At 40.0% G+C, this 24177-nt stretch overlaps 1 protein-coding gene across 1 annotated transcript in view; it reads right to left on the reverse strand.

The window, feature by feature from the left end:
* Window positions 1-24177, reverse strand: part of LOC147035070 (extracellular calcium-sensing receptor-like) — an 88280-nt gene that overhangs the window by 18790 nt on the left and 45313 nt on the right. The window contains exons 5-6 of the mRNA XM_085893089.1: window positions 22448-22675; window positions 16387-16510 (exon numbers count right to left, since the gene is read on the reverse strand). Of these exons, the coding sequence (XP_085749215.1) occupies window positions 16387-16510; window positions 22448-22675 (352 nt within the window). The remainder of the gene's footprint in view (window positions 1-16386; window positions 16511-22447; window positions 22676-24177) is intronic.

The following is a 24177-nucleotide window of genomic DNA, read 5'->3' on the forward strand; positions in this document are numbered from 1 at the left end:
ACTTGATCTCACCAAGTCATTCACCTCAGTCGCGCTTGGATAATTTATTAATTTATAAGGTTTTTCACATTAATATTTTTTGTTATACTATATTTCTGTAATTCAGCCTGTGCTTTTATGTAATACTTTGATAAATCGATTTCCAGTTATTGGGATAAACCAAAGGTAGAATCATCTTTTCCAACATGTCATTTATATTATATTAAAAACAACATCATAAATTTTTTTCTTTTTAATGAGTTGAAATAACACATGCAGACATAATTGACTACAACACTTGGAGTTTAATTCTTGGACTTGGAATGTTTGAGAAACACCGTTCTGTCAGAATTTCAAGACTTCAACACGTGGTGGAAGACCATGACTATCAAAACAATATTTAACCTGATTATTATAAACACAAACCATATGAGAACCGTTTCCAATATTTTCTTCTAAATTGATAATTATATTCTTTGAATCTCGAGACATGTTTGTTAATTCATCTCTCATACAAATAGCCACATTATCAATTTTTAATTTCTTACAATATTTGGCAAGTTCCACATTTGATGATGTATTCTTTCCAAATTCTTTAAACCACACATCAATGCTCATTTATTCATGAGAACTATAGAATCCATTACCCCTCTTCGTTCATGTTACACCTGGTTGTGCGATAGAAGAAAGCATATCTCCAACTAACAATCTCGCTTTATCAGGTAGGTTTTCAACTTTTTCAGCAAAATCTACAATTACACCACTTCCAATAGTTTGTTTCTCCAACTCTTTGTTCTGTCTTTCCAACTCTTTTTGTGACTGTATTTGAGCCTTCCATTCATTGGCAGTTTTTACCGCTGCTGAAGTACCGCCCGTCAATGCTCCAGCCAAACTTAAATCTGCAAATAAAGGAATTAGAAATGGGAGAAATTCTCCACTCGTTTCTCTTATTGAATATTTTTTCAATGTAGGTTTTGACATTTTAATTTTATGTGAGCTTGGATCGTTCATGATTTTCACCTGTTCTCTTGTGAGCAAATCCTCAATTCTTACTGCTCCTTTTCTCTGAATTGTATTAACATTATTCATACAAGGGTTTTGATTTTGAATATAAGACGATCATTTATTAAGATTGATTTGATTAACATGTACCCAAGTTGGCACTTAACTATTCATTTATTTATCAAAAAAATATGTGAGACTAAGCATCACACCATTGTCTGTAATTCTGTTTCTTCCAAAAGCAAACGATATGTATCAACTTCTTCACTCTGTCCTCTTTCAAAGAATAGGAAAGTATCCACTCTTCGACTTTATAGTGTCCTTTTGAGCACTCGCTTCACTCGATAGATTGTTCAGGATATAGACTTTTAAAAGCAACCATGTCCAAAATGGGTTCTTTATTACCATTGCTTTCACACATCTTTTGGTGAGACTTTGTATTATTCAGCATAATTATTTTTCCCCTAATAAATTTCCAATCCATTTCATGGATAAAATGTTCCATCCAGAGAAAAGCAAAGTTGTTTCACCTTAGCATTATCAATCAACGCATTATTCTTATCAATAGCAGTGTCACCATCTGGTTTCTTAAAAATGAGCCATAAGTATCGTGAGTTTCCTTCCAGAACACCCAAATTCCACGCGCAAGTGGTTTGGTTCAGTTTAACGTGTTAGCATCTTCTTTTAAGGTATGATACATTCATTGCTTTATTTGAGTTAAGTGTTCTGTTCAACATCTCTTTTGTTTTACGATTAGGAGTATATTCACTCATATACCAACTCATTTCATCAATTCCAAATTTATTCTGTGCACCCAAAGCATTGCCAACAACAAAAAGCAATCTATTTTCATTATCATTCCTTTGTGGTTGAAATCTAATTTTAAGCCCACATAGAACTTTATCATAATCACAAAATCCAAATATACCTTTAAGAGGAACTGCCATGGTAAAACTATTACCTGCTTTTGTATCATCATTATACGTTGCCTTTCTTTGACTATAATCGGGGTCTGTGTTTGTTTCCATTGCCATATCAGGAATAAAACCTTTGACAGCCCCCTTACCCCAATTCCATCAATAAATAAATATGGTGTAAATTTTCAGCTGTAGCAGAGATATAATGAACCGCTTCAACTTCTTGCGTTCCACTATACAAATGGAAACGAACACTATCAAAACATTTTCCAGAAGAAATCATTTACCAGTGTCGCATTTGTGTTATTCCTAGCCTTGGTGAATGTTAATGTATGCAACAAGAAACTATCAGCTGGATTTAAATATGTTTGTTGATCATGCATTTCAAAACTTTTTGTTCCATTTGTATTCCAGTCTGATCCAGTGATAGCATTTACCTTGAAGTAGTCTTATTTTTGAGTGGAGTTTGAGTTGACAACGGTATCATCCAACTCATGGATACCATAAATTGCTTCCATACTTGTATATATTTATTAAAAATATAAAAAGGTGTTAAAACTTTTGAAACCCTGACCCAAGTATTTGAATAATTTTCTCTTTCTTGGGGAGACAACTGAGTTTTGCTTTTCCTAATTTATTTTATTACTTGAAATTCAAGGGATTCCTTTTGGGCATCTATTATACTCTTTATATTATAGCACCTGCTATATTTCCCACAGCAGCAGCAGTTGAAGCAATTAAGTCTTTATGTTGAAGAATAGTTGAACGTATACCCATTAGAGTATCAATTACCTCATGTCCTTTATTTCTAAATTGATGTCCCACACCCCATTGTCTCTTAGGTTTATAGTGTCCTGCACCGAGTTATATCCCTTCACCCTTGCACTCCCGGTCAAAAGTTTTCGAACACCCTCATTTTTCCAGTTTTTACTGAAATTTAAGAAATTCAAGTCGAGTGAATAACCCGAAATGGTACAAAGCTAAGTGATAAACTGCCAGAGGTTAAAAAAAAGTTTAGGTTACCAAAAAATGAAAAAAATGTCAATTTCAGAGTTGTTAAAAAAGGCCCTTTTCAGAGAACAAGGGTTATTAACTGCAGCTGTTCTGCAGCAATGGAAGGAAAGTAAGCTTTGAAAGTTGATGCAAACAATTCCTACTGGTGTCCCAACTTTTGTTGATGAGTTACAAACCCTCTGTCTGTATAAAAGCAGTGTTGGAACAGACTGTGTTGTTACACCCTCTGAAGGACATTATTTGGACAATATTGCACTGCAGGAAGTTGTATATTGCTATCATATTGGTGATAAAAAGACAATTAACAAAGGAAGACAGACAGACCATTATAACCATTAAAAGTGGAGGTCTTTCCTTTTGAGAAATTGCAAAGAAGCCAAGGTGGTAGTGAGTACAGTTTTGATTAACATGTACCCCAGTAGTACATGTACACCATCAAAAGTCACTTGGAAACTGGAGGAAACTCTGACAGGAAGAGGTCTGGCAGACGCAAAGCCACAACACAATCAGAAGACAAGTTTCTGAGAGTCAACAGCTTGCGTGATAGGTGGCCCACAGGGCATCAGCTTCAAGCACAGCTTAACACTGGTCGAAGTAAGGAAGTCTCAGTTTCAACTGTGAAGAGAAGACTTCGAGCTGCAGGTTTGACAGGTCGAGTGGCAGTAAGAAAGCCATTGCTAAGATGGCAAAATATGAAAAAGAGGCTTACCTAGGCTATGCAGCACTGCTAGTGGACTACTGAAAACAGGAAGAAGGTCTTATGGAACGATGAATCAAAATTTGAAATTTTCAGTTCATCCCACAGGTTTTTTTTTTATGCCGTCGAGTAGGTGAAAGGATGGTCCCTCAGTGTGTGACACCAACTCTCAAACATGGAGGAGGAAGAGTGATATTCTGGGGCTCTTTTGCTGGATCCAGAGTTGGCAACTTGCACAGAGTGACTGGCAACCTGAACCAAAAGGGCTACCACAGCATTTTGCAGCGCCATGCAATACCCTCTGGTCTACACCTAGTTGGTCAGGGGTTCATCCTACAGCAAGATAACGACCAAAAACATACTTCCCCGCTATGTCAGAACTACCTTAGAAGAAAAGAACAAGACAGTAGGCTTCAAATAATGGAATGGCCAGCACAGTCTCCAGACTTAAACCCCATCAAGCTGGTTTGGGATGAACTGGACAGAAGGGTGAAAGTAAAGCAATCCACAAGTGCAACACATTTGTGGGAACTTCTGCAACAGTGTTGGGAAGAACTTTCCAAACAATATTTGATTTCCATTGTTGAAAGAATGCCACGTATGTTCGGCTGTTTTATCTGCAAGAGGTGGCTACTTTGATGTGTCAAAAATTTAGATTAAATTTTGTTCAACAAAACTATTCCATGATTTCTTTTTTATCTGCAATTGTTCATTTGTTCAATGCTTTAATTTCAGAGTATATTGAAACATTAAACTGCTTAAATTTCAGTAAAACGGGGAAAATGGGGGTGTTCTAAAACTTTTGAACGGTAGTGTATACTATGGGGAAAGGAACATCCCATCCCCTGGAATTATTTTACATTTTCCCAACTCGTGTTTCCTTACAATAACCATCATATTTATTTATTGGAAAACTTCACGTTGGTGAATTTTGATGGATATAATTTCTCCATTCAAATAAATCATGCAATTATCTTGGTCGGTTATGCTAAAATTTACTCTGTATTTGTTTTTTCCAGGCACGGTTGGATAAACCAGATTTTTTTTTTGGTTCCATTTTGAATTCATAACCAATTGGGGTTGAGTATGCACTGAATGAAAATATTGTATTTGTTCTTATTTCATCATTATAAGCACCATCAATCAAATCACAGTGAATTAATACCAAATTTATGCCTGAGAATATTTGAATGACATTATCACTATAAAATGTTCCAGATTTGTTTCAATCTTTTTTCAGGAGAAACCCAATAACTCTAAATGAATTATCAATTGTGAAATCAACGTTGTAGTTATTATTAAGTATAATCATTGATATGTAAGTATGTTTTTGAATATCTATAACAATTTTTTTGGGTTAATTTCCCTGTTCTTTCATAAGATGAGCAATTTCGGAAGATATTTGAGAAATCTCTTATGCCCCGGGTGAAACTGTTATGGTTTTGTATCCACTTCCCGGATTGGAAACTAAACTTGTCAATTTTCTCTGTGATATTAAATTAGGAATTTTCAGTTTCCAGAGACAATAAAGATGCCTCATATTATTTTGTTGTGTCAAGTTGTAGTGGTTATGTGAATGAAGATGTGTGATCACTCGTGAAATTAAAACTGAGGCTTGTGCTTCTCATTTGTAAGTTTTAAAAAGTCTGTGTATAATTATTATAAATCTTTTTATTTTCTGAAACACCACACTTGTTAAATACTCTTGAAAAGAAGACAACACAAATCATTTTTCTTCCAACATTCAGTTTCAGTAATTCTTCCATTATTTAATCTATAAATACATATACTACTTTATCATCTTTCAACAAGAAAAAAATAATTCTCATTGGCATCTACAATTTATGATATTTTTTCATTTTCTTCATGAGAGAGAATTATACTCATTTAACATGGGATAAAATCTTCTTCTTCTGCTTTCGGCTGCTCCCGTTAGGGGTCGCCACAGCGGATCATCCGTATGATCCGCATAGTGATTTGGCACATGTTTTACGCCGGATGCCCTTCCTGACGCAACCCTGGTCGCCTCTTACGACACAGGGATATGGTACACCTATTTTAACCGGGGTATACACCGGCCCAGTATACTGGAACTCATTTCGCCGACCTCGGAAGGATGACAGGCTGAGTCAACCCCCTGGTGTATTAATTCAGTGGCCCAACGGGGCTTGAACTCACGACCTTTTTGGATCCCAAGCCGCTGCCCTAACCACTGCGCCAACACCAGGCCTATTAACATGGGATAAAATTCTTCTTCTTCTTCCTCTTTCGGCTTGCTCCCGTTAGGGGTCGCCACAGCGGACCAACTGTCTCCATTTCGCTCTATCCTCCACATCTTCCATTGACACTCCAACCACCCGCATGTCCGCCCTCACCGCATCCATGAACCTCTTCTTTGGCCTTCCTCTTCTCCTCCTGCCTGGCGGCTCCATCTTCAACATCCTTCTCCCGATATACTCCGTTTCCCTCCTGTGCACATGTCCAAACCATCTCAATCTCGCCTCTCTCACTTTGTTTCCAAACCGTCCTACCTGCGCTGTCCCTCTAATACACTCATTTCTTATCCTATCCATCCTCGTCACTCCCAACGAGAATCGCAGCATCTTTAGCTCTGCCACCTCCAGCTCTGCTTCCTGTCTTTTTGTTAGCGCCACCGCCTCCAAACCATACAACATAGCTGGTCTCACTACCGTCTTGTATACTTTCCCCTTCACTCTTGCAGCTACCCTTCTGTCACAAATCACTCCTGCAACTCTTCTCCTGCACTCTCTTTTTCACTTCTCTCCCACACTCTCCGTTACTTTGGACAGTTGATCCCAAGTATTTAAACCAATCCACCTTCCCCACCTCAACTCCTTGCAACTGCACCATACCACCACCCTCCCTCTCATTTACGCACATGTACTCCGTCTTACTCCTACTGACTAACATTCCCCTTCTCTCCAGTGCGTACCTCCACCTCTCAAGGCTCGATTCAGCCTGCTCCCTACTCTCCCTACAGATCATGATGTCATCCGCGAACATCATGGTCCATGGAGACTCCAGTCTGATCTCGTCCGTCAACCTGTCCATCACCATTGCAAACAGGAAAGGGCTCAGAGTCGATCCTTGGTGCAATCCCACTTTAACCTTAAACCGGTCCGTCATTCCTACCGCACACCTCACCGCTGTCACACTGTCCTCATACATATCCTGCACGATCCTCACATACTTCTCCAACACTCCCGACTTCCTCATACAATACCACAACTCCTCTCTTGGCACCCTATCATAAGCTTTCTCTAAATCCACAAACACACAATGTAACTCTTTCTGGCCTTCCCTATACTTCTCCATCAACATTCTCAAAGCAAACATCGCATCAATGGTGCTCTTTCCTGGCATAAACCCATATTGCTGCTCACAGATCATCACCTCTCCTCTCAACCGAGCTTCCACTACTCTTTCCCACAACTTCATGGTGTGGCTTAACAACTTTATCCCTCTGTAATTTCCACAGCTCTGCACATCACCCTTATTCTTGAAAATCGGAACCAGCACACTTAATCTCCACTCCTCCGGCATCCTCTCACTTTCCAAGACTTTATTAAACAATCTGGTTAACAACCCCACTGCCATCTCTCCTAAGCACTTCCATGCCTCCACTGGTATACCATCTGGGCCAACCGCCTTTCCACTTTTCATCTTCTTCATAGCAGTCCTCACTTCATCCTTACTGATCCACCCCACTTCCTGATTCACTATCTCCACCTCTTCCAACCTTCTCTCTCTCTCATTTTCTTCATTCATCAGCTCCTCAAAGTACTCCATCCACCTTCTCAACACACTCTCCTCGCTCGTCAGCACATTCCCATTTGCGTCCTTTATCACCCTAACCTGCAGCACATCCTTCCCAGCTCGGTCCCTCTGTCTTGCCAATCGGTATAAATCCTTTTCCCCTTCTTTTGTATCCAACTTCTCATACAGCTCGTCATATGCCTTTTCCTTGGCCTTAGCCACCTCTCTTTTTGCTTTTCGACGCCACTCCTTGTACTCCTGCCGACTTTCTTCATCTCTCTGACGATCCCACTTCTTTTTCGCCAACCCCTTCTTCCTTATACTTTCCTGTACTTCCTTATTCCACCACCAAGTCTCCTTATCTTCCTTCCTCTGTCCAGATGTCACACCAAGTACCTTCCTAGCTATCTCCCTCACAACTTCTGCTGTCGTTGCCCAATCATCCCACCCATCTTTACCACCATCCAACGCCTGTCTCACCTCCTCCCTAAATTTCACGCAACAGTCTTCCTCCTTCAGCTTCCACCATCTGGTCCTTGGTTCAGCCCTCACTCTCTTCCTCAACCTCACCTCTAAAGTCATCCTACAGACCACCAATCGATGCTGTCGAGCAACACTCTCCCCTGCCACAACCTTACAGTCACTAATCTCTTTCAGGTTGCATCTCCTACTTAAGATGTAATCCACCTGTGTGCACTTTCCTCCACTCTTGTATGTCACCCTGTGTTCCTCCTTCTTCTTGAAATACGTGTTTACCACTGCCATTTCCATTCTTTTTGCAAACTCTACCACCATTTGCCCTTCCACATTTCTCTTGTTGAGACCGTACCTCCCCATCACCTCCTCATCCTCTTTATTCCCTTCCCCAACATGTCCATTGAAATCTGCTCCAATCACCACTCTTTCATCCTTGGATACACTCTCCACCACTTCATCTAACTCACTCCAGAAATCTTCTTTATATTCCATCTCACACCCCATATGTGGGGCATATGCACTGATGACATTCATCATCACCCCTTCAATTTCCAACTTCACACTCATCACTCGGTCAGACACCCTCCTCACCTCCAATACCCTCTTGACATGATCTTCCTTCAGAATTATCCCGACACCATTTCTCCTCCCATCCACACCATGGTAGAACAGTTTGAAACCACCTCCAATGCTCCTCGCCTTACTCCCCATCCACTTGGTCTCTTGTACACACAGTATGTCCACCTTTCTTCTCTCCATCATATCAGCCAACTCTCGCCCTTTGCCAGTCATCGTCCCAACATTCAGAGTTCCAACTCTCACCTCCACACTTCTACCCTTCCCCCTCTCCCACTGCCTCCGGACTCGCCTTCCCCGTCTCCTTCTCCTCCTTCGCCCAGCAGTAGCACAATTTCCACTGGTACCCTGCTGACCACCGGTACCGGTGGCGGTCGTTGGTAACCCGGGCCTCGACCGATCCGGTATGGAAATTCGTTTTGTTGTCCGCATAATGATTTGGCATAGGTTTTTACGCCGGATGCCCTTCCTGACGCAACCCTGGTCGCCTCTTACGACACACAGGGATATGGTACACCTATTCTAACCGGGGCATACACCGGGCCCAGTACAACTGGTGCTCATTTCGCCGACCTCCAAAGGATGGCAGGCTGAGTCAACCCCCTGGTGTTTTCGACTTGGTTTATATATATTTATATATATATATATATATATATATATTTATATATATATATATATATATTTATATATATATATATATTTATATATATATATATATATATATATATATATATATATATATATATATATATATATATATATATATATATATATATATATACACACACACATATACATACATATATTAATTCAGTGTCCCAACGAGGCTTGAACTCAGGACCTCTTGGGTCCCAAGCCACTGCCCTTACCACTGCGCCAACACCAGGCTTCATGGGATATAATATAACATGGGATAACTAACATGGGATAAAATATCTTTGTATTAATATTTTTAAATGTTTCATTTTCATTAACTTGTCTAAAATGGCTGATGCTTCATTCATACAATTGTTCTTTCCAGCCTTCTCACTCACTCCCAAACAACAATAAGTCTATTCATGAATTGTGATGGGTCATTTGAAAGAAAACTAACACCTGAACCAACTCTAATTAAAGCCTCAATTATGTGTTTCTCCTTTTCATTCTTCCTTCTTTTATGAGCAACAAAAACTCCATAATCAAGCGAGTTTAGTAAACCAATATATACTCCATCATCCTCATTTTTTTTTACTTTCAATGGTTTATCAAAATAACTTTATTCACCCCACAAAGTTCAACCTTGTCTTCCATCTTTTGTAAGAAGAAACATTAATCTCAGAGTTAATTTAAAAGGTGGTTGAACAGAACTCAAAATCCTTACCAAAAAAAACCGCTTTTTACAGCCATTTTTCCCTGTTGAGCAGCGGTTAGCTTTTTGCGAGCTCCATGCAATCATGTTTCCCTTCTTGAGGCAATGTTTTATGGCCGGATTCCCTTCCTGAAGCCAACCCTGGTCTCCTCTTACGACACACAGGGATATGGTACACCTATTCGAACCGGGGCATACACCAGGACCAGTATACTGGTACTCATTTTGCCGACCTCGGAAGGATGACAGGCTGAGTCAACCCACTGGTGTTAATTCAGTGGCCAACGGTGCTCAAACTCGGGACCCTAGGATCCCAAGCCATCCACTCTAACCACTAAGCCAACACCAGGCTAACTCAAGAACCTTAATTCTTCATTAGATATCAATACCTTTTCTTTCACAAGATGGAATATTGCAGGTTATTCTGTTGGAATGAGACGTGCTCTGGTTTTTGAATCTGTTGAATATTCATTGTTTTGGAGAGCATTCACAACGTAATCAGGGGGTTGATTTATCGCTTCCAGTTGTTGAAATAATCCTTCATCATCATATTCTAATTCTCCAATATCTTCTTGTTCTTGATCTGTCAATTGACGAAAATCTTTTATCATTTGAAGTTTTTTAGGGGTGTTCTTCGATCATAGGAAATGTAGACATTTGTTAGAGTTTTTTTTTAAGTGGTTTAAAATAATTTCTCTTGTTTTCTTTCAAACGCATCTTCACCTGTTAGTTTCTGTGTGCGTTTCTTCTTTATGTCTTCCTGTTGTTTTACAACTTTTGAAACCAACTCATGATGTTCCTTCAATATATCTTGCTTGTTCTTTTGCATCCAATTATTTATTGGAAAATATCATTTAATGAATTGTAAAGGTCAATTGGGAAATTTTCCTTTTCTACATCATCAAAGTAGATGTGTTAAAATAAATTATTTTCTTTCAATATTTCATCAAATTATTTTCTAGAATTAATGAGTTGTAATTTCCTCTTCACCAATGCTTCTATCTCTGTGTTTCATGTTTGTGTTGAGTTTCTTCATCAACATCAGAACCAAATGATAAAAGCTTTACTCCATTCCCACTCAGATGTTTCATAATTTGTCTCATTCCTTCTGGATTAGTTTCTAATAACCCAAGACCACCAGATTTTTGTTTCATTAACTCACTCTTACAATGTGAATATTTTGTAGTGCCAAAAGAGACCTCAAATATTTGACCTTTGTTCCTCAATTGCAAATGTTCCTCCATTGAAATGTAATAATTTTCACCTTCTACTTCTCCTGGTCTCATTAATCTGGTTGTTTGAGATACAATATGTATCATAGGGTGTTTCCAAAAAAAAAAAACAGGAAATATTTTCATTTTCACTATTCAAGAACCTAGATTTATGAGTTTTTCCCAGAAGCAGATTTACTCACAAGATTGATGATAACAACTATCATTTATGTATGTCATTGTTTAAAAAATAAAATATATATCCCTCAGTATTTCATCTTGTTTCACAACAATGTATTTATATTTTCCCATTATGTGTTTCATATATTCCTCAAATTCTTTTTTACTACACAAAGTTGAGCAATCGTTCTCCAAAAATTATTTGATTTTATTGATTTTATTACATTTGATAAATTTTATCTTTTTCCCAAATGGGTAAAAAAAAGTCATTCATTTATGTTTTGAAAATAAATTATTTAGTTTTTTGTGGCTTTTTCAGAAACTGTTTTATCCTGATTTTAGGTTTCATTTCAACATAATCCAATAATTTTATTGATACAATATCTTTTGTTGATATTTCCCTGAAAATGACAATCGTGAATAATATACATGATCAACCCATGAAACATTACCATCATTTGTTCAGTCTCTTCTCTTTTAAGAAACGGTATATTATCACCTTCGTACTTAACATTCAATTCTCTTATCAATCTTGTAAGTTAATTCATTTTTGGTGCAATTTTGAAACAGTTATGTTCCTTTTTTTTTCTTTTTTTTCATGAATTAGAAGATAATCACAGAATATAAATTGTTTCTGGGATTTTGACTGTGTTTAATCACACTCTATCACATGCAGGACAATTCTAAAATTTGTCATATGGAGAATCACAGAATTCAAGAGGCTCAAGATCTTGTATACTATTCATATTTATAAAGTAAAACTTTACTTCAAATAAAATTAATCTTCGCTATCATCTTCGTACTTTCATTGGCGCTTTCCCAATCATCTATAAAACTACTTTCATAACTATTGTTTGAACACAAACTCTCTGCTTCATAACTATCTTCTGTTCCAACAGAGATACTATCATCACTCTCATAATCTTCAAAATCTTTACTTGAATGATGACTCATTTAATTTGTAGAAAAAGCATTACCATCTCTATCCATATACTATTTTTCATTAACAGATTCAACTACTACATTTTTTTTTAATCTGAAAGGTAATTTTAAAATGCTCCTTTACTACTGCTGAACGAAATGTCATTTCACCTGATATATTAACATCCTTTATTTCATATAGATTTACTTCTTTATGGTTGTTTGAAAAAAATACAAATTTCTCCTTGCTTATTGCTGATGATCTTATCTCTTCTTTCCAAAGCTTCATCCATAAGGTTTTTCTTTGTTGATACTTTTTCTTATTTCATTGCTTTTTCTCATTCTGAATATATTGCTCAGAGCGGAGAAGCTTTTGTTAGAGCTGCTTTAATTGATGTTCTTCCAGATATATTAAAAGCCCTTCCACTGAAGGAAATTGAAGAACTCTTATTCTTTGTCATAATTGTTTTTATCCAATAGTTGTTATATTCATCTTTATTCGATTTTACGTCTTCAACAGATTTTTCAGTGTCTTTTTCAAATGTAGAGATTGAGTGAAAGTTGTCTTTTGTGTCTTGATGCATTGTATTTATTAAATAAAAAAAGTTGGTGGGTAAAATGGTTTTAAGCACAGATTCATCTGTAAATTAAATGGAACTTTCATCAAGAAAATTTTATTTTAAGTAAAGTTTTGTTTTATAAATGTGTTGAATACAATGTACTGTGATGTTTGTAATCATGAATATAAATGTTTTTATAAAAACACCTCCAAACCAACAAACACACATTCAATCTTTTCAGAAAAATATCTCCATTTGAATGAGAAACAAAACATTGTGATGTCTGTTCTAAGGATGTCTTAAAAGAGAGTCATTAAAAAGCACCCACCTTCAATCAGAAAAACACGTAAGCAACATTGAAAGAAACTGGAAGAGAAATAAGAAGAAAATTGGATAATGGGAGGATGTCACTGAGACAAAACCATTTGAAATAACAACTCTTCAAAGATGTTTTAAAGATCGGATAGAGGTAAAACGTAATATTATATTAATATGCTAAGCCATATTTTGTGGACCTATCTCCTCCGAAACTGCCAGACAGATTGTCGCCAATTTTGGCATGCGGGTGCTCTGTGGTCTAATATACAGTATAGGCTATGTGAGATCGCGCCAGACGTACAGGTTTGGGAATTTTTTGGCGCTTTTCTATTTTTTACATTTGTTTGCATGGCGATGTGTGACGTCACCACTGAGAGGCGTAATGACGTCATGAAATCATCGGTCATTCACTGATGTCATTACGTCTGTAGTCAACAGACCGTCACCACTGAGAAGCGTAATGCCATTCCGAGAAAACAGCGTCTGCAATTTAAAACCCTTTTCTGCACATGTTGATTACCTCAGAAGGTAGAAAAACCTACCTCAAAGAAATTCCATAAATCACATTGTAAACACTGGATATAATGACATCCTAACGAACCCTCACTTTTGAAACTTCACGTGGAGCATGGGTTTGGCTAGTAAGATTTAATATAGGTGTCAGATACATTTTTGAAGCGATTCATATCTCAAAGGATTTAATTATCATGTTTGCTTGTAGAATGTTGAAAAAGCATAAATCATTCAAAATATATCTTGGAACCTCCTTTACCTTTTCAAGATAAGATAATGTTATCGAAGAAAAATATATGAGAACGAATCCACCACACCTTTTTCCATTAATTTATAGCTTCCTCTAATCTCCTGTCTTTGAAAAGCTTATTTGATTTTAAGAAGAAGAACAACAACAAGGTAGTATGTTCAACATTAGGAATGTTTCATATATCGATCTTATTATTCCTAAATCCATTCTGCGAAAGGCTTCTTCTTATATTGATTTACCTGAGTATATAAAGAATAAAAAGGCAATGATTAATATTAAAAATACTGATAATAAATGCTTTATTGGGAGTATATTAGCACATCGTTATCCACAGGCAAGGGACTGTGAAAGAGGTTCAAAGTATAAGAAATATGAGTATAAATTAGAAGTGGGGATTGAGTCATCTCCAGAGGAGAACCCATGAGCTTAAAAAGATATAACAAAGTTTGAGAATATGAATAATCTATCAATAAATGTTTATGGTTTGACTGATAAAAACAAAGTCCAAATTCTAAAAGTTAGCAATACTATATCCAATGATAATTGGTAAGCTTGCTCCAATAATAAAATGTAAGACTTGCTCCACCTTGGGAGCAGGTGGAGAAGTTGATAAATAAACCAAGCTTTAAAAGAGTGGAAATATTTTCAGATATTTTTTGTGCTGTTCAATTGAATAAAGAGAGTATAAAGATGGATCAACCGATTTATGTGGGAACATCTGTTTTAGATCCTTCAAAGTATTTAATGTATGATTACTTTTATAATAATCTAAAGAAAAGATATGGTGAGAATATTGTATTGCTAAGTATGGATACGGTTAGCTTCATACTAAAGATAACTACAGATGATGTTTAGGAGGATAGGAAAGAAGATGAAGATATTTATGAAACAAGTAATTATGACCCTAATAACCCACTCTTTTCGTATAAGAATAAAAAGGTTATTGGGAAATTTAAAATTAATTAGTTGAAAAGATACTCAGTCAATTTGTAAGTGTTCGATCAAAGGCATATACTTATGAATACTTAACAAGGGTTAAATGAATTCAAATTTGGAAAGAAACTTAAAGGTCTAAACAAGAGTGTACTAAAAGAGACCATGAACTTTAAACATTACCTTGAATGCAGAAAGAAGAGAAAAGATGTTGAAAGAGAGATGAATCTTAGTCAAAATTATAAAGATGAAATATTCTCAGAGACTGTTATAAGAAAGCTCTCATCACATTTGATGATAAAATATACATAATGAGTGATGGAATAAATACATTACCTTATGGGTTTAAAGGATATGTTTTAACAAAAAATGGGGTTGGGAGTTTTAACCAGCTACCGCTACCTTTTTATAAATTGTTGAATAAGTTAAGTTATTCCTGAAAATAAAACACAAATATTTATAGGATCTCTATTTGACTACTCATTTTGGTGAAATAAATGATCATGTGAAAGAAAGGCGAAGCCCCAGCAGGGGAGTAATGTCAAAAGCGAGGTGTTTAACAAAGTAATGTGTTCCAGTTTGAAAAGGAGAAATATGAGTGAGCGTAAGCGAGCAAAGATTGCGACTTTGAGAAATGGGACACATTACTGTGTCAAACCCTCCCTTTTTACATGACTTATGGTGAACAAGGAATGAGATGGACAATCAAGCCATGAGGTGAGAGCCCTTTTTGTTGTTGTTTTAATAGAAGGCATCACCATTTCGAATTATTCGAATTTGAATTATAAAATTATAATTCGAATTATAAAATTCGAATTATAAAAGGTATAAGGAAGGAATATAGTAAGGGTGGGAAATTGGTTACAGAGGGGATGGGTTTGATCAGTCAAACTTGCAAAATATGTAGGCCAATCTAGCTGAGGCAGCCACTCAATATGGAAACAACCAAATGTGCAAAAGAAACGCCAATGACCACATGATACGAACAACAATCGTCACAAAAAAACTGCACAAGAATTCCCATTAACAGTGACAAATCTGGAATAGTTTACTAAACTAGTAGCAAGTCACTCTGAGGGAAGAAGAAAAGCTGCTGACAACAGAAACCAGAAACCATAGTTTACTTTTGAAAATATTATTGTTTGAAAATGTTATTGTTTGTACATTTATAATTATTGTTTGAAAATATTGAAGCCATCTATCAACAAAACCAAGCAACAAGCAAGTTTTTTGCACATTTAATAAGCTTTCTTAGCATGCTTGATGGCTGTTGAGAGAAACTTTCATTTCCTTCCCAATTGAAAACAGAATTTCTGATGTCATAGACATTTCATTTTTGGGAAGAAATCACATGTGAATTGGGGTTGGGAAGGGGAGTTCAGGTTTCATGAGCATATTGATACTGGTGTTTTTGGCTTTGCATACTTGAAAATTATGATCAATTTTTCCATTTCATTTCAAATGTCTTTTTTTTTCATTTCCAATGCATTAGTAAAAGTCTTGGAGGTCCAGGTTGTGGGGAAAGTGAAGGGAAGGAAAAAAAAATGAAGACTGCCACAAACAACAAGACAGAGTTTGGTTTGATGCAGTATAAATACACGGAGCTTCCAAACAGATATCATATTGAAAGGAGGAAGAAGTTGTATTAGGAGAGGAAAAACAAGATGTTCTTTCCTATCATGCAAAGAATGGTCTTTTGCATCTAGTACTTACCAGTAACATTGGAATATTCTATCACTGTGCAAGGTATGCAATCAAAGCAACAAAATGGCTCTCCTTTTCGCTCTACCTTGCGTGTACCAGGTTGACATGACTCACTGCAAACAGAGTGTGGGTGCTGTAACAAAATTGGCAGACATTCAACAGCCTGGTGAGAACTTGCACTTGATCATTTGATTAAAAATAAAAAAACCCAACAATAACTCTGTACATAATTCAAACAACTGATAAAGGGTCACTTATTTAGTGTTGCAACATGATTTTTATCTGTTAAAATATCTTTATCTGCTTTATCTATCAACATGACACTTTGAACGATTTGTGTTACAGATATATTGTTGTGGGCCGGGGTTCGGCGGCGATAAACGACCACCAGGGGGAGCAGTAGAGCCGTCTCCCACCGAACACCCGGAATTTAGGTCGTGACTCTCGGATAAGTCCGAAAGGTCACGGGTCACTTCAGGAACGTGGTCGCCAATATTTTGACGGCATGAGGTAGGTTTTGCCGATTTGGAAGTTTATCGCATTCAACATACAGGTCCTATAGCGCAGTTATTTTGGTAAGTATGTGTTTTATAGATAGCTTCCTTCCCCTTGTCTAATAGGTAAATAAATGTCCAACCGATGTTGAGGTATTTTGATAGTTAGGGTTTTTCTTTTATTTTTCCACCAACAAGAACAACAACAGCTGCGGACCACTCCAACTCGGGGACAAACAATGACGAGAAACCCTCTGCTCCCGGCATTCTCTGCGCGCTCACTCGGAAAGGTTATGCCCCCACCCACCGTTTCGCTTGGCAAAGCGCCAAGTGGGGAAAAGGTCGAGCCACACTTGAGAACGAATCACGCCTGGGTGAGCCACGCCTGAGAATGAATGACGCCTGAGCGAGTGCGCCGGAGAGGATCCTCGCAGGGGGAGTCTGGCTGGCTGGTCTTGGTCGGCGTTGTCATCCTCTTCCTCCTCCTCCGCCGCACGATTGAGGGCTCGAGATACACCATCCCCCCTGCAAGAACTGCAAGGGTCGCTCGCCGGTGTCCGGATTTGGCTCGCCTCTCGCTGGGGCCGGGGTCGACTCGACTAGAAGACCGCACGAGGCGGACAGGTCCGAGCTAGGCCTCAATAAAGACCATTTGGTCCGATCATCTTGGGTGTGTGCATGTGTGTGTTCATGGCGCCAGTCAAGATAAGTAGTGAATTGTATAAGTGCGTTTTGCTTGTGTATACGTGCCTTAATTATTCAGTTTAGCTCTGCCCTTATGTGCTCCGCTCATTTCTCCCCATTGTAAATAAATACCCCGATTGTTCAATGTTTCAGCTCGTTTGTGTCTATTCCTTCATTGACTGAGCGTGCTGCATGTTGGAATGTTAGCCAGGCCGTCGCCGTTGTAACAGGGTATTCGGGACTGATGGAACTCTGCGATCAAACCGCTCGGATCGCACACAGAACGAGTACGCTAAGCAGCTCATTCCATATGGGTGCCGTCGAGGGTGCATTTCCCCGTTAGGTTGGACCACGTGGGTACTTAGGTACATTGAAATTGGCAATCGACCCTACCCCACGTGGTCTGTCTATTGGCGAGTTCGGTCCAAAAAGGGACCCGTACTTTTCCGGAGTTTTCCGAAGAAGTACGATCTAAATTCCGGGCGATCGGTCGAGCAGACTCTACTGCTCCATCTGGTGGTCATGCTCGTGGCTGACGCCCAGCCCCGCAACAGAGGGTCCACTTGTCTATGCCAATTGAGCTATGTACTCACACCGTCTAGCTACCAGGGAAACCGCACCCTCGGCCGACTATGTCCGAACCGAGTCACATGCACCGAATCAGGTCTGGCGTACCGAGCAGGAGTTTCCAGAGCCGCGCCGGTTCCAATGACAACTTACCGGCCCAAACGGCTTCACTAATTCTCAATACGCACCGTGCTGGGTCAATGAAAGAAAGTGACAGACAACGAGCTGGTACATTGAACAATTGGGGGTTTATTTATCAGGGGGGCAGGGGAGCACAAAGAGCAGAGTTATCCGAATAAAAGCAATGTACAATGAACAAAAGCACTTAACAATATCTACTTACAGACAGAGACCACGGACACACACACACACACACACACACACACACACACACACACACACACACACACACACACACACACACACACACACACACACACACCCAAAAGAAATGGACCTCGTGGGGTCTTTATTCGGTCCCTCAGCCCAGGAGGGAAAGGCGAGCTGGGGACCAGGGCCTTGTCGGGTACCTTTCCGCCTTGTGCGGTCACACCATACTTCAACCACCGCGGTGGGACTCGAACCCACATTCCGAAACCCACGGGCCTGCGACCCTGGCTGCTCGGCCTCCACCACCACCACAATGAGCCACCGCGAAGGACCGCAGATGAAAAGCCACCATGACCAAGACCAAGCTAATCGCCACGATGACTGCAGAACACTCATCCTGACAACCACGCTACTCTTCTTGCCAGGTCCGAGGGATTTCTTCCCCTACCACTCGCCTCCTGATTGGACGAGGGGTTGTCAGGCGATCAGTGGCCTTCCCTCATCGGCCAGGGCGCATCGGCCCTACTCGCCCTTCGCCCTTTGGCTGGAGGAAACGCTCCATGCCCTTCCTCGGAGCGGAGCCTCAATCTTAAGCGAATGGAGGCTCCGCCCACGCCTTCAGCCAAAAACATGTGGGCAATGGAGTCGATAGTGCGGAGAGGTGGAGGATTGATGTAAAAAAAAAAAAAAAACTAACTATAAAGAAACTTCACAGCGCACACATGTAATTAGCCCATTACACAAAAGGACTGGACCCTGACTATGAACACATACTTATCGAAATAACTGAAGTGGGGGCTGCTGTCTGTTTGTGTGCAAATGGCTTCCAGATTCGTAACAATATCTCTTCAGTACTTTTGCTTCAAAGATGTATGCGGGTGGAACTTGGTAATGGTGTCCAGCTTTGTGTGTGTGTGAATGTGTGTTTTAAATATTTTATTTGTGGGGGTAGGTCAAATGACCTTCGCTGAGATAGGAATGCAAAGCTTATCATGGGCCGTGTGAAGTGGTTTAGAGTGACAATGACATCACTTTGAGTCAGGGAACCTGTTGTGCAAAGGTGTATTTTTATCCCCCTATACAGGGGGTGGGGGCTGTGATAATTAGAAGAGGGATTGTAGGTAAGATCACCTGTTTGTAAAAATCCCTTGTAGCCATCCCTGTGTTTGGGAAATGAGGACGGGGCTTTTGCGGTGTTGTAGCAGGCCATGATGAAAATGGAGGCTGCAGTGAGTGCAGGATATCACACAAGAAAAATGCACCAGGAGAGGAGGAAGGATTTTGGGTCTGAGAGTATCAGGCTGGGAGAACTACATTGGAGAATGTAGGGCCCAAGGAGATCACAGTGACGAACTGAAAAGAAGGCTGGAGAAGGTCACTTGATCAGGGGTGATAAAAAGAGGCAAGCCTACGCTGGTCTCTCTTCCTCTCCTCCTCTCTCGCTTGCCTCCCTCTCTTGGCTCTACCTCCACGCTCTACCTAGCATCATCGTCTCTCCTCACTGACTTCGCTTGGCATCTATCTCCTGGACATGTGCCCCAATTCAGCCTGTCCCCTGGTTCCATCGCCTCATGTTGGCTATCTTTGGTGCAGAAGGGACGTTGGTATTGGACGTGGAACACTGAGGCTAACCATTACCTCGACGTGTTTCGACTTATCAGTAATGTACAAGTAACGTATGTCGACGTGTGTCAACGATCGCGTAACGTGCCTACAACCTATGGCCAGCATATGCGGAACGTGTGTCATACGCCGAGTACGTGCTGAAAATTTCTCGACGTACTCGGCATATGACGACGTATACCAATGTACTATGACGTATGCCAGTGTACTCTTAACGTATACAAAACGTACCCATAACGTATTCGACGTGTGCCAGCTTGGTTCCGCAAATTTTTCATTCGTCGGCATACGCTGGCTAAAACGTCAAGGTGTGACAGCGGCTTGATACTTCGATGTCTAGTGCGGTTATGATTTGAATCATTGAGCCGCAGCCTATTAATAGCCTACGTCACGTGATCGTCGGCGATACGCTGCCACGTGCTATACATAAGTTAGACTATCGTTGGGCATAGGTTGTGAACGCTGACAACATGCTCAGCATTTGTTGGTATAAGTTATCTATATGAGATTGAAACGTTCTGTGGACGTTACTAATACATTATGCATACGTTCAACACTTTATTATACGCGCAAAACTTAAAACAACATCATTAGTTCAGCGTACGCCAGCGTTTTACATACATTTGAGACCTTGCCATACGCTGGCTAAAACGTCAAGGTGTGACAGGGCCCTAAGCTAGGATTCCGACCATGCTGGATCAATGAAAGAAAAGATGAAAACGAGCTGGGGGCATTTCTAATAATAATTTATTTACAAGCAGGTGAGGAAAGTTATATGGTACAGTGAATAGTTTTATTGGTGTGTGTAATGCAGGGAAAGAAATAAGCGTGATGTGCGACCAGGCACATGCAACTTGCGAAAGCAGACTTAACCCAAAACAATAATAATCTTCTGCAATCTTAACTTATGAGGAATGGCATCAGGACACACACACACACACACACACACACACACACACACACACACACACACACACACACACACACACACACACACACACACACACACACACACACACACACACACACACACACACACACACACACAAACACACACACACACACACACACACACACACACACACCGATGAAAGGAGTTAATGAAGAGAAAAGGAGGATAAGAGATGAGGCTAACGATCTCTGAATATCTTGCACGATTGCCTGATCGCACCACCAATATGCTTTGGGTGGATGTTCCACTGGGTGATATCTCCCGGACAGCTGGCACACTGTCTCCTGCTCGTGGCACTTCGTGCAGCGAGCATCGGTCCAGAGAATGAGACGTGACCATCGGGCATGAATGGAAGGACTTGGGTGGGGAAGGTGGAGTTGATAGCGAGTGGGCGGAGTGGTAGATGGGAACAGGTGGGTGGGTGGAGTCACAGGCGACAACGACAGAAGAGCGGGTTAAGAAGGCGGAGTTATCGACCCCAAGCTGGGCAGAACAAGCCGGCAGGAACGAAGAAAGACCGACGCAGGAGCAACGACGTCTCTGGAATGACACACCAGGAACAATGATCAGGAATGACACACCAGAAACAACGAGAAGGAATGACGATGACTCTTCTTCCACCGCCCTGTGACCCGTCCTTTTGTAGATCCAGTGGTGGAGGGCGAGGGTGATGATCCAAAGCGATGTGTCGTCACCCGAATCGGGTGCTCTGGTTTGGCCCCGGCCGGCACACGGGCCAGCCGTCATGACCGGAAGCGGCTCCACTTCACTTCCTGCCAGATGATTCCAAGCTGCGGAATCGTCTCGCTCCGAGCCCCATGATATAAATTGCCTTGCAACGAACTCCGTGCCGTGCCCTGGTGACCCATGATTGCTGCTGGTCAATGTGTCTGCTCTGTGATTCGGCCCGAGCTGTACAGCACGTCCCTGCCTGATCGCGGCTTCGCCAGCCTGAGGGGCGAGAAGACATTCCTGTCCGTGGGAAACACCCGTGGCCACCAGCGAGGATCAATGGTAAGGTGTTATGGCAAACGGTAGCAGAGTAGCCCGATCTGCGCCTGGATAGGTTTGACGGTAGCAGAGAAGCCCGATCCTATCGAGGTTCCTCCTGATGACTTCAGTCTTACATTTTGCTTGCTCGGATTCCTTCTGATAACTCCAATGTGGGACTGGACCTATTTGGTCTTCAATTTGATTTGAACTGAATTAATTGTAATCCCATTTTGAATTGAATTTAATAATTATTTAATAACATATTTAATAACAAAAAAATTACGAACACACAAACATCTATCAAGTTTTATTTTCAGCATATACTTTAATCAGCAAATAATTCACATATGGGTACATTTAAATTTACTCAACAAATAATTATCGCACCCAAAATGTTGATAAATTGTGAGTTAGATAGATTTCTTACCATCACTACTTCACCACTCCACCGTATCATACTTTCATTAATCTGAAGCCTTTCCCCTTCAGAAGATGAAGAGTTGAATATCCCCACTGTGTTCATTTCCATCTTTCCATCAGGTCCAATATGTTTATTAAAAATTTCGTAAATTGCAGGAGGGTCACCATTTCTATCAAAATATACAGCATTGCCCATATTGTTTGTAAAACGAACTTTTTTCAGATAGAAAAGCAACTGAAAAGTAAAATAATAACTTTTGTGAAGACATTTTTCAAATTGACATGCTTAATAAAGAATTTGTTTTGTTATTCCAAAATAAAGTCAAAGCTTCAAGGGTAAAATGCCAGGTGAACATCTATAAGTACCGTAAGGCTGCTGCATGCATCTCGTGACTTTTCGAAGAATATAAATTTTGTTTTTGCATTGTGGCTTTCTGGTGTTTGTCTTAATGTGGACCATGTGGATCGTCCCCAATCCAAAACCATTATCTTTTCTACCCTCGTTAACACCCCCACCCCATCCCAATCCCTTCTCCTTCCAAATTTCCAGTTACCCCTCCTGAGAGTTTCCTTCTATATTCATATTGTCTACCGCCTCTACGCTATGCATCCTCTCCTTCCCCTCATTCCACCCCACACCAATTGTCCAAGTCTGACTCTATCTCGGCCTTCGACTCTGTTGTTGGTGTTTTACCCCTCTCTCAACTGTTTATTTTGGCCTGTTGTATCCTGACCCATTCAGCATATGAGTACTAGCTCTTCCATGAGCCTCGACTATGTATACAAAAAAATTGGTGAATAGTATTGTGCTACTTCCACCATTGCAGTGGGGCTGGCAAAAATGTTCAGAGGTAGGATACTGTCTTTTGACCTGTCTTATATTGTCTAGGTTTGATTTCAAACCCAAGTATAAGCTGTTCCCATGGTGCTTCACAAGAAGGGCGTTGCATCAATGAGTTTGCTGTCCTTCAGAGCGACTTTCAGCTCATTGTCTCATACCCTGCGTGAGAAGCGAAAAGCGGGGTGAAGCAATTGGTTCACTGTCTATCTGTCTGTCTGTCTCTGTCTACAGACATCAGTCTATGATTGAGGAACAATTTGCTTTCAATTGAATCTTATATTTTGAACACGAACCTGCAGTTTAGCAGTACTTTAGCTCTGAATTTGGCAAATTCTATGGAATCAGACGGTCTGTGTTCACAGACCCTCTGAAGCAACAACTAGTTGGGAGTGTGGAAAGGGCCCTGGCTTGAATCCCTTGACAACTGGTACCAGGAGTATGGGATTCATCCCTATTATCGCTAAGGATAAATCGAAATCTTTTAAAAAGTTTGGCAATGTTAAATTAAAATTTAAAAAATTTAAATTTTTGGTCAGGTGGGAAAAAAAAGTGGACAGAAAATGGTAGACGTCCACAGAACGACTATCATGTGGAACACCTGCTCTGAGGTGTGTCAGGGGTGGGACTCAGCAGGGAAGAGTAGGCTGGAAATCTACCCCCTCCCCTCTTCAGCAGTCCAACCAGGATGCTGGTGTGACATCCACTCAGGAAACTGCAGATGTCGGTATAGCAAAAAAGATGAAAATAATGCACACATGAATGCAAAAATGGTCAAAAGCAAAAAACGTTTTTGAAACCAAATATTGTAAATGGAAAATAATGAAAACTGGAAACTAAAATTGGAGTATTAGGAGCACACATGAGGGGGGAAATGAATAAAAAAAACAATGAATTTT

This window comes from Eptatretus burgeri, chromosome 1 (assembly GCF_056783735.1).
Source record: "Eptatretus burgeri isolate ZD-2024b chromosome 1, Ebu_testis_v1, whole genome shotgun sequence".
NCBI classification, from domain to species: Eukaryota; Metazoa; Chordata; class Myxini; order Myxiniformes; family Myxinidae; genus Eptatretus; species Eptatretus burgeri.